The 12100-nt window shown below is 38.5% G+C and overlaps 1 protein-coding gene across 1 annotated transcript; it reads right to left on the bottom strand.

Annotated features, from left to right (window-relative positions):
• Positions 1-403: 403 nt before the first annotated feature.
• Positions 404-3246, bottom strand: LOC149673321 (uncharacterized protein F54H12.2-like). Its single transcript, XM_089840256.1, has 2 exons — positions 2355-3246; positions 404-753 (listed from the first exon to the last, which is right to left on the bottom strand). The coding sequence occupies exons 1-2, from the start codon at positions 3244-3246 to the stop codon at positions 404-406; spliced, it is 1242 nt and encodes a 413-aa protein (XP_089696382.1).
• Positions 3247-12100: the final 8854 nt, after the last annotated feature.

The raw sequence follows: 12100 nt of genomic DNA, 5'->3' as shown, positions 1-12100 counted from the left end.
CAGTTTTAAACTTTGAACAAATATCAAACAATTTAATACCTCTACATCTGAACAAAGAAAAATAAATACAATATCCACCACAAGAATTGGAGAAATCTCCTTGAAACTGCTTTGAATTAAAATTTACAGTAAGACTATTACGTTCCACGAAATCATTAAATTCAAACATGTCGGGAGGGTTTCCGAAACTGTCGAAAAACTCTGTATTTTGCCGACTTGAAAAATATATACATGTCCAATGCATGCCTTCAGTCTTTGACGAGCCAGTATTTACAATATAGAGTGAAGGGAAAAAATTTACTTTCCGGGGAAGCTGGTCGGCGGCAAAAACACCTCGAAACAGATCTTTGGTGAATTTAACCTTTTGCATAATTTTAGTTATTTGCAGTGTGTCCATTTCTTTTTAATTGTAATCGTAAATAACTGTTCTATTTTTATCAATCTCGATTAAATTCTGAAACTCAGAGTAATATAGAACTGTGATAGTCTTGGGCAAGTCCTTGGCGAATTTTAATTCCAATCGCAAGTTACCATTCCTTATCAATTGAAATTGAGAAGTTGAACTACTGAGGTCGGCGCTTAAATCAAAAGCAAATATGCAATTCCCATTGGGGAATTCCTCCCGTGAAATGTAATTTCCCTCGTCCAATAACCATTGAGAGGTTTGAGTAAAGAGATTAGTATAAGATCTCATATATTGACCACCAAAAAAGTTTGGGGTAAGAGGTTTATGGGGTGACTCCCATAATCCCCCTGGACATAATCCCCCCAAAAATTTACCCCCGTCCAAATGGGCATAAGACAAAATCCCCCCAAACTGGAGACAAAATCCCTCCCAAATTGGAGACAAGATCCCACGCTTACGGAACGAAATCCCCACCTTGGAGACGAACCCTTCAGGGGTCATTCCTATTTTAGAGGTCGTTTTCCACAGTGGAAATTTTTTTAGTAGGATAGTAGTAAAAATAGTAGTATTCCCCCTACGAGGAAAAGCGGAACCAATGATGGAGAAAATAGTATGAATTGCCGACTAACCATAAATTTTCGCCTTTTCCAAAATATTGCTGACTAACCATAAATTTCCGCCTTTTCCAAAATATCGCTGACTAACCATAAATTTCCGCCTTTTCCAAAATATCGCTGACTAACCATAAATTTCCGCCTTTTCCAAAATATCGCTGACTAACTATAAATTTCCGCCTTTTCCAAAATATCGCTGACTAACCAAAAATTTCCGTCTTTTCCAAAATATCGCTGACTAATTATAAATTTCCGCCTTTTCCAAAATATCGCTGACTAACCCTAAATTTCAGCCTTTTCCAAAATATCGCTGACTAACCATAAATTTCCCCCTTTTCCAAAATACTGCTGATAACCATAAATTTCCGCCTTTTCCAAAATATTGCCGACTAACCATAATTTTCGCATTTTCCAAAATATTGCTGACTAACCATAAATTTCCGCCTTTTCCAAAATATCGCTGACTAACCATAAATTTCTGCCTTTTCCAAAATATCGCTGACTAACCATAAATTTCCTCCTTTTCCAAAATATCGCTGACTAACCATAAATTTCCACCTTTTCCAAAATACTGCTGATAACCATAAATTTCCACCTATTCCAAAATATTGCTGACTAACCATAAATTTCTGCCTTTTCCAAAATATCGCTGACTAACCATAAATTTCCGCCTTTTCCAAAATACTGCTGATAACCATAAATTTCCGCCTTTTCCAAAATATTGCCGACTAACCATAAATTGCCGCCTTTTCCAAAATATTTTTGACTAACCACAAATTTCCGCCTTTTCCAAAATATCGCTGACTAACCATAAATTTCCCCCTTTTCAAAAATATTGCTGACTAACCATAAAATGCCGCCTTTTCCAAAATATTGGAATTTTGGAAATAAGTTAAAACAAAATCAGTAGTTTACTTCTTTTGGTTTAGGAACATTGTTTGCAATACCTTTCACTCTTGTGAATTATACTTTTGCATTATTATTAAAGATAATCTTTGGATTTGGGCTTCCGTTTACCTTTACTTCTAAATGCCTATTATCTGGGGGATTTTCAATAAAATGATCCTTTCGGTAGGATTTTGTTGAACAGTTTTCCTTTTGGGGGATTTTGTCCTGGACGTTTTCTCTGGGGGGATTTTGTACAAACACGTCTAAAATCGGGGGGAAAAAGTCTTGGCAAATCCAAAATAGGGGGAGTTTGTCCGGGGGGATTATGTCCAGGGGGATTATGTACGAGACCCGAGGTTTATGAGAGACGCTAGCTCCGTCAAGGTACAAGGCAATATGATTTAAATCAAAATGTTGAAAATTAAACGGGGACTTTTTGTATTCACCCAAATAAGCATTCTGGTCTACAAGAGCGAAAAGAACTCTTTTAGGTAGTTGACGCATGAATAAATTATCTCTAACGCATATTTTGGTACCACTGTTAATTGAAAAAGAGTTACATTCCGTGCTAATAATTGGATATTTCATAGTTGCCAGTTCCAGACATTTGGCATGCGCTATAAGTACTTCCGAGGGTAATTTTACTTTGCGAACATAAAGAGATGCCAACTCGTAAACTACTTTCCATTTAACCGCCCCTTCCGCGTGTATGCAAAATTCGTTTGGACTTTTAACAAACTTGAATTTAAGATCCGTCATATTTGGAATATATCTAGGTTGTTGACAAAGATCCAAGTGTACAGTTCCTACCATATCGATTGTTCCATTTCTAGCAAAGGCTGCTCTTGTTTTAAATCCACCGTTCTCATACAACTCGTCAAATTTTCCAGCTGTGTCTTTGTAAAACATGGAACTAGTAAGAAAACTAGTTTTGGCCGGTCCTCCGAATGTCGCCGCCGTTTGAAACATGGCCTTGTACGGATAGTTTTGCGGTGAAGGTGTAACCGATCTCTCTTGCGCCGAAAGGTGTACTTCGCTGAAAAGACTATGCAGGAAATTATTTACCGGTCCCACTTTATCAGCAGCGGCCGGAATTGTAGTCCCATCAGCCGGGTTAACAATCCTGACTTGGATATGTAGTAAAGTCTTGGACAAGTCCAAATACGCGTCGGAACTACCAGCTACGGTAAACGTGATTGTCGAATTTTCGTTAATGTTCGATATTGGGCTGTATTCGACCCATTCTCCACTCAGAATACTGGTATTGGTAAGGGGTACGTCGAAAAGTTCGACTTCGCTACTGATTGACCCATGCGAACCGGGATGGACATGTGTCATTATATTTTTTAGGTAAAAATATCTGGATGTTTAAAGGGTGTTGCTTTCCTCTTCCTTGTCACGACTGAACTGACGAGTGATTTAGACCTACGCCTCCTTTTATTACCATTCCCCGTCATTTTTCGGATTTCTTCCGCCGCACTAAGGGCGACGTCTTTAGCCGCGGCTTTTCCATGAGATTTTACAGATGCTTTTACAGGAATCCCGCTAGCTACGTCAGTCACGACCTTCGCACCTGTGTTCAAAAACTTTTTACCGAGGTATGTGGCGCCCCTTTTAGAGGCATAGCCCTGCGAAAGGCCGATGAAATCAGGTTTCCCAGTCCGTAGCCGTGTTGCACCGGCAGTCCCCTGTATACTGCCAAAGAATTACCAATTTGGGAATGAAAGTGTTTATAATAATCAAATTTCCCACCATGTCCGATCTGGTTTAAAAAGCGTTGATCGTAGTCCGATTGGTTAAAGGACATATTTGATTTGACGATGTTCTTCATCTAACACTTCAAGTGTGAATGATATTCGAGTCCGTTTACCTTTTAATTTATAACGGTGACCACATCCTACGTGGTCTAAAATGTAGCGTAACGTGAACTCTCCCTCTAGCGAACTCTATGGGAGTACCGAGCTCACTCATTATGTTAACTTCAATTGACTGGAAAGTATTGCAGGCGAGGGGGAGGTAGTGTGGTCTAGGAAAATCTTTGTCTACCGTTTCTCCGTCATTACCCTGCACGCTAACGATTCTGAGTAGAGGTATGTATACATCCCCCACGGGTCTACTCTCGACCACGTCGCTATAAACAAAGAGTGAATGAACTCCTGCGTCGAGGTCAAAGGGGTACGTTGCTATTGTAGACTGGGAAAATGTCGTGGATTCCGTGGAATCTTTCGAAAATCCAAGAATAACAGCTAACTCCCCCGGTATAGTTAACAAATAATACTCTTTGATAGAAATTTGTACTCTTCGTATGCGTTTTATGTAACTAAAAGAATACTTGAGCTGAGCGGGAATTGAAGGTTCACGCGTAATAACGCCCGCCACGTCATCCTCGACGTAGTTAAGTTGCTCGATAAGGTCCAGGATATTACCATAATATCCAGCGGGTAACTCTATAATTGTAGAATACAGTACTTTACCATTACTCACGAGTATAAGAGAGCATATCTTACTCAAATTATCCCAAGTGTGCGGGTAGCTAATTTCCGCTAAGCCTACTTCGTAAAATCCTTCCAATTTTACGGGTTCAGGGAGGTATGTCCTGAATTTACTTCTCGTATTGTCGGGGAAATACCTCATCGACGAGTCGGAAGGTAAAGTGATGTAAAAGCTCATACTATATCTATTTCCCGAACCCAACTGTCAAAAGACGGAGAGTATCCTTTCCAACGTACTAGCTTCTCTAACGTCCCGTCGGGTCTGCGACGTTTCCTCAAGATCTTTTCTATTTTAAACACGCTAGAATTTAGGTCTTTACCCACTTTCTGTAATTGTTCCTTGTAAAAAATACCGGTAATTGGTTCCGAATTCAAATCCTGGATCTTATACACCGGTGGACTGCGGGGTAATCTCTCCACCACTTTGAAAAGTTCTTCCGACCACGTGGGCAAGTAACCCTTCTCGAAAATATTCTTATGTTTACTTATTCGAACTACGTCACCAATATCGAAAGGATACTTTAATGGTGGAGAGAAGTCTATATCGCCGTAAAGGTTTTCCCATACCCGTCTGGATGTTTCGGGCGTGACCTCAACAGGTTTACACTTTATGGATCGATGATAATTGTTATTATAAGCTTGAACCATGTCTTTAAGAGCGTCAATGTACTTATAGGTATTGTTTTCCGTGAAATACCGGTGCATGCGACTTTTTAGAGTTCTGTTGAACCTTTCAACTATCGTAGCTTTCTGTTCGGAATCCGGGGCAAAGAACTCAATCCCCCTTCTTTTCAACTCTCTCTGAACATCCCTGCATATGAACTCATTTCCGTGGTCACTTTGCACTCGCTTTGGCGATCGACCAGAATCTAGAATAGCCTTAAAAGCCCTAAGGATGGTTGGTCCTTTCTTGTCCTTGGTTGCTACCACAAAGGCGTATTTACTGAAAACGTCAATGCAGCATAGAAGGTATCTGAACCCTTTATTGTGACGAGTTAGGCTTTTCAAATCAGCTAAGTCAATCTGCCACTGTTCATCAATCCCATAAACTATTGTCCTATTTCTCTTAAAGTTTTTTCTAGCATTCCTGTGTAATGTATACGTATCTTGGGTTTTTAAAAATGTCTCTACGTCTTTTACCGTAACCTTTAACCCATCTTCTTTAGCCGCTCGGTATAGCCCGAGAACACTCCCGTAGGAACCCGGGTCAGAAACCTTGGAATAAATCTCTTTTAGTCTATCCATTAAGGGTGCGGTTAGTTACACTACTATAATGCCAGAAGAGAAAGTCGCTAACTTCTATAATTAGGAATATAGCAATTACTAAAACTACAGTTAAAATTTTAGATGATTTAAAAAATGTGTCTACTAGACTGGCTAACGCCACAAAAGTACCCACCTCGTTATCACAACCTTCCATGTCGGGTTACTTAAAATGAATGAAACGTGGAATGTAAATGAAACGTATTTTATTAAAAAAACAAATGCTACAAGCTTATCCAATTTCTGAAACCTTCACCAGTCTGGGATGGGAAATAATAATCCTCCTTCACCTTCCCCACCTCTTCTTTCTCCACTTTCTCTTTCTCCGCTTCACTTTTTTCAGGTGGGGGTAGGTCTGTTTTTCTAATTTTAATTAATGTTCGCGGTACATTAGCCTCATATAAAAGTTTGTAAAACTGTGAGGCGCCAATGACGAGCGACCGTTTTTTAGAACTCGCCGCAGTGTAAGCCAATAAATCAATTATATTGGAACCGACGATTTTACGATTCTCATATATTAATTCCCCGGCGTGTGTCCATCTTATTTTTGATATATGGTCCATCCATTTATACAAGTTCAAACAATCGACTGCGCTATAGGAGGGAACCGAAGAGACGATTTCAGAACTCCAATTCTGGTTTTTCGCTGGTTTCACTTTCTTCTTTTTCGCCGTTTTACTAATTTCCCTCGAAAGTACGTGGTTATATCTTAATAATTTGTCAGTATCGTTTAATTTAGCATCGTTAATGATAGATTTCAACTTATCATCCTTCTCTAACTCCATCGAAGTGTCGACTTTGAAACCGCTATTTGAATTTAACCTATTATACGTGTCTTCAGATATTAATAACATTTTTCGCGCCATTCTATTTTATTGCGCGACTTATAGCCGTACCTGCCACTGAGCTGATGATAGATAGTAAGGGTCCAAGGAGTAAAGGGATGAAGCCCCCTTTTTGAATTAGTATTTTCTTCTTTTTTGAATTAGGGATTTTCGACGTAACTCGTCTTATGGCGTGTCGATGTTTCTTCAACCGCCGCTTCTCGTATTCTGAAAGAGGGACATTACCCTGTAGGATATTTATACAACACTCGGCAATAGATTTTATAGCTTCTTTATTAGCATATTTTATTGCGGCATTTCTCTGACACCCATTACATTTTGATATATAATTTAAAAAATTTAAATGTTCGCGTACTCTCTCCGATGGAGCCATGTGCCTAGCCTCGCGGCTTTCACCAGGGTGCAGTTGTTGTCGTTCCGGTGGTACGTGCAGGCTTTGGGGGTCTCGCAGTCCTCGATGGTGGTCAGTTTCGGGCACCCGTACTCCTCGGCGTTGGTAACGTCCACTCCCAAGACCCTGGATAGAACCAAAGCTTTCTCCGCCCCCTTCGTAACGAAGGATGATTCTTTCTGGCGAATGTACTCGCCTACTTCCTGCAGCGTTTCGTAGGGATAATCTCCCTCCTCGAAACCTAGGTCGCAAATGTTGCGAGACAGCCAGCGAACCTGTCTTTTATCCTTAATAGATAGTTCCGAGAATGGACATGGTGATTGGAAAATCCAGACGTCGTAGGCTGCCGTCTCCTTCAAGTACATTGAAAGCTCCTTAACGATCCATTCCCCCTTGACCCTGAAAAAGTTCGCTTCCAGGATGGCCATCATTTCGGTATGAATACCGCGGCTTGTTGCCCTGGAATTATACCTGTTCTTAATCTATGATTATCCGAGGTGTTGGCCTTAAGGTCTACAAAGAGATAACCGTAGGGTTCAGATGTCGCCTGTCTAAACGCGTCCACTACGTATTTGCTATTACCCGGTGAAATTTGTCTCGAAATATTAACAATGGCGGATTGATCACGCGGTGTTTTAAATATGACCAAGTAATGGGCGTTAAGGTTCAGGGTACGTATTTCCTTTCCAGGGTAATATAGATTCTGCATTAAAATTAGAACAGAAGTGTTTCTATGGTGGGAGCCTCTAATGAAAAGATTTGTCACATCCTTATTATTCGCTATTTCACATAATAGATCGTCTAGTATAACGAAATTCCTCACACTAGCATCTAAGGTGCTAACATCCAATAATCCCTCGTGGAATTCCAAATTCGGGGTATGGGATAGTATGGTACTAAAAAGATTCGACTGATATTCCGTGTAACACCAAATTATTCTTTCTGGGGTAGGTGAAATACATATATCTCTATGCTTAATTAACTCTCCTACAAAAACACTCTTCCCACATCCCGTGACCCCGGCTACGAGTCCGGTAAATGGGTGTTTCATACTTAAATCCATATCGATAAATGAGGAAAAAATGAACCGAACACTGATAATATATCCTAGGGGGAAACTGGCAAGGCTTAACTGAGATGTTTAAAAAGATAATTAGTACTTACAATTTCACTGATTCCATTTCTGTATGATGGGCTGTGTATATCCTGTACAATTCAACGTCTTGGAGAAAGGCTTGGAGAGTTGTACCTTATCTTTAAACCTACCCCGTCTTTTATACCATCCTATCACACGTCCTATCATGTATATTTCGGTCACAACGCCGAAAGTTAATATGACGCCTGATTTTCTTAATTTCCCCAGCCACGTCATGGAATTATCCCTGAAAATTTCCACGCCATTCAAAAAGTCAACATGGTGTCAAGCTTTCCCCTGGTTTTCCCCGCCGAAATTGAAAATTTGCACGCCATTCACAAAGTCAACATGGGTTCAAGCTTTCCCCTAGTTTTTCCCCACCGAAAAATCTCGCGTGAGGACGCCATCTTGGTGTCCGGCGCCAATTTGGGTGTCAGGCGCCAAGAGGGTGTCAGGCGTCAACGGGGTGTCAGGCGTCAACAGGGTGTCAGGCGTCAACAGGGTGTCACTGGCATGAAAGGAACATTTGTATACTACTTAAATGTCTCTCTCCGTGGTCCCCCCCACGCGAAAGAAGAGGGAAACTTTGAAAGACATTTTTCTGGTCGGTCGCTTAAAAATCGGTTTGCACCAAGCCAAAAATTCAAACGCCAAATACAGTAGAAGCGCATGCGTAGATGTACCGCGGCAAAAATAGTCTTTCGAATCCACTCATTTTAAACCGCTTCTTATTTGGGAACAACAAGTTGTACCACCCTGAACAAAGACTAGAACAGATTAATGTAGTATGGCAGCGCCTTCTAGATTTGTCTTAGTTTGTGGGTTGAAGAATGCAATTCAATTTTCTTGGCAAAATCATCAACAAAAAATATATATTGCATTGAGTTTCGAAACACACCATAAATTACTACTGCACAATGGAATGTAATTATTATAAATAATTAAAATGGCTATTCTGTTAAGAACAATAAGTTGTGCCACCAAGAACAAAGACTAGAACAGATTAATGTAGTATGACAGCGCCTTCTAGATTTTTCTTAGTTATTGGGTTGAAGAATGCAATTGAGTTTTCATAGGAAAATCATCAACAAAAAGTATACACACCATAAATTACTACTGCACAATGTAATGTAATTATTATAAATAATTAAAATGTCTGTTCTGTTAAGATCAACAAGTTGTGCCACCCAGAACAAGGTTAAGACAGAGGTTAAGATTATTTTAGTGGAACAGCTAGCTGGTCGACATAGAACTTGGATTTTGCACTACGTTCTAGCAAGAACTGAGTGTTGTTCTTAACTTATTGCTAGTTCAAGGTAGAACAGACGAGAACTTTTAGAACAGTATTCTTCAATTTTGAACAGCAATCGTTCTGGAAAGAACTGCTTTGTTCAAAAGAGAACAGTATTTGAACAGCAATTTCTAAGAGTGCACCAATTAGTCTGGCCTCCTTGGCTAAATGGTATGAGCCCCTCACCTCTGAAAACTATGTATAGAAGTCATATAAATTAAATTGAACTTTAATATTAAAGATGAGATATAGTTTTGTAATTTTTATGGCAGCAATTTAGTATACTACTAATAGTCTAATAATCTATTAAATCTAGAAATGGAGATGCAGGCAAGTTGTTTGGTATTACCAATTTTGCTGAAAGAAAATCCCGAGGAAATGTTTATGTTTCATGTAAGGTTAATGTTTCATATGTTCTTAATATAGAAAATTATTTTCCATTTTTCATTTCTTATTTTTGTTTTCACAGACGCCCACAACCCCAAATCCAGTATTGAAATTGCAAAAAGAAAATCTCTTCACAGCAACCTCTGAGGTTCATGTAGAAGGCGTGACTGTTTCATCCCCTAATATTTTACAAGGCTTTGTGCTTATGTGCGTAATATATTATGTTTTTCAAATTGCTTATCCAAAAACTGTTCAAAGAACCCTTGAATTCATGCAAAAACTAATGTTTGAGGTTTCGCCTGTGAACAAAGTTTCAGTTCCAGTTAAAAATGTTTTTAACAAACTATCGGCGTAGTGTGCACACTAAGTTTTTGTACCTTTTTGTTTTTGGGTCAATAAACCCTTATATGAAGCAGAAATGATGTTTTAAATAAAGGATTATTAACACTGGGAAGTGTATTATTACCAAGATATTGCAAACAAACACCTATTCCCATGACAATCAATGTACACTTTAACGTTGGCACAAAACACATTCCTATAGAGGCTAATAGTCGAGTTTATGGCCCTAAAAACTATAAACCTAAGGTTCTTAATCATACACAAAAAGTGAAATAAAACCTCTCGTACTATAGGCACAAAAACAAACTTATAAAGCGAGATAAACACCTAGTATTATAGGTATCAAAACGTACTTAAAAGGTGAGATGAAACACCTACTATAAGCGCCAAAAAATACCTACAAGGTGAGATAAAACACCTAGCACTATAGGTAACAAACCGTACTTACAAGGCGAGAAAAATCAGCTTTTACTAAAGGTATTAAAACGCACTTAAAAGGTGAGATAAAACACCTCGTACTATAGGTACCAAAACGTACTTATAAAGTTAGATAAAACACCTTATACTGAAGGTATTAAAACGTACTTAAAAGGTGAGATAAAACACCTCGAACTATAGGTACCAAAAAGTACTTACAAGGTGAGAAAAATCACCTTATACCAAAGGTATTAAAACGTACCTACAAGGTGAGAAAAATCACCTTATACTGAAGGTATCAAAACGTACTTAAAAGTTGGAGAGAAAACACCTCAGTATATTAGTAGCAATATTCACTTAAAAGGTGTAACAAAACACCTCTTGCACAAGGGGTCGAAAAGCTTTTGTATGGTGTAGAAAAATTCCTTGTCCACAGGTTTTTAAAAACACATAGCTTCCAGGGTGTTTTTCAGCATCAATAGAGGTGTCACTGGTGATGCAATGAAAATCACCTTAAAAAGAGCGAATTCGTACCATTTTTTTTAACAGTGTGTCTATGATTGGTGAATTAAGTTACCATGTGCCTACGATTGGTGAATTAAGTTACCAAGTGCCTACGATTGGTGAATTAAGTTACCAAGTGCCTACAATTGGTGAATTAAGCTATCAAATGCGTAACAATGGTGAATTAAGTTACCAACCGCTTACCAATGGTTAATTAAGCTATCAACCGCTTACCAATGGTGAATTAAGTTACCAACCGCTAACCAATGGTGAATTAAGTTACCAACCGCTAACCAATGGTGAATAAAGTTACGAAGTGCCTAATTTATGACGGTCAATCAAATATAAAATTTCTTAAATTTTAATTACATTAAGACTGAAGTACAGATATGACAAAAAACGGCTTGGTTTAAACCAAGTTTGAAATAGACAAACGATATGAATGACGTTTATCAATTGACTGAAGTTCAGATATTAATTTTGGGGTCATTATTTCCATTTTGGACACACGTCGCTGCTCACTAGTGGCGGATTTTAATGAACCTTTTTTTGTGGGTAGATATAATTTAAAAATGAAGTTACCCAAAGTTATTCGCTTCCAATATTATAAATTTGAAAGTTATGCAATTTTGAAATTTATTGTATTTTGTCTAAAATTTGCTGTCTTTTCCCACATTTGTTTTGATATCTCGACCGGTAATAGTTCTAAAAATATTAAAATTGGTATCCCTCATCAAAATGAAGTGCTGAGTTGGAATTTGAAACTTATTTGGCGCCATCGCCTCAAATCTTTGAGTTAGGAACCAATTTGGGGGGTGTCACATAAAGGACCGTCTTGAAATTCTTTGAAAAAATTGGTGTATCATCCCTATACGCATGCATAGAAACCCTAAAATATGCTGTTTTAGAAATCATTTTTTCTATGAAAAGAAATATTTTATACATGATTGCGTCAAATGTTTATTACTTATTTCTCGCCTGTGCATATAACGTGTAGTCTGCTTAAAACGCGGGAAGTTCAGTATATCGAAAGAGGATTTCTGTGAAAGCTAACTTATTTATTGATGTAAAAGCTAAAATTTCAATGGATCTTGAAGCTTTCACTAGCCAATCAAAAGATTTAGA

Source organism: Phalangium opilio, unplaced genomic scaffold, assembly GCF_054372755.1.
Source record: "Phalangium opilio isolate 3A_F unplaced genomic scaffold, DU_Popi_V2 ptg000053l_1, whole genome shotgun sequence".
NCBI classification, from domain to species: Eukaryota; Metazoa; Arthropoda; class Arachnida; order Opiliones; family Phalangiidae; genus Phalangium; species Phalangium opilio.
The sequence above is the reverse complement of the archived record's forward strand: the minus strand, read 5'-3'. Positions and strand labels throughout refer to the sequence as shown.

What these genes read in the sequence shown, in the direction of transcription:
- LOC149673321 (XM_089840256.1), bottom strand. Translation starts at nt 3,246, where the DNA reads ATGACACATGTCCATCCCGGTTCGCATGGGTCAATCAGTAGCGAAGTC. An exon ending in AGACCAGAATGCTTATTTGG is followed by an intron (nt 754 to 2,354) that starts GTGAATACAAAA and finishes GATTATGTCCAG; the next exon opens with GGGGATTATGGGAGTCACCC.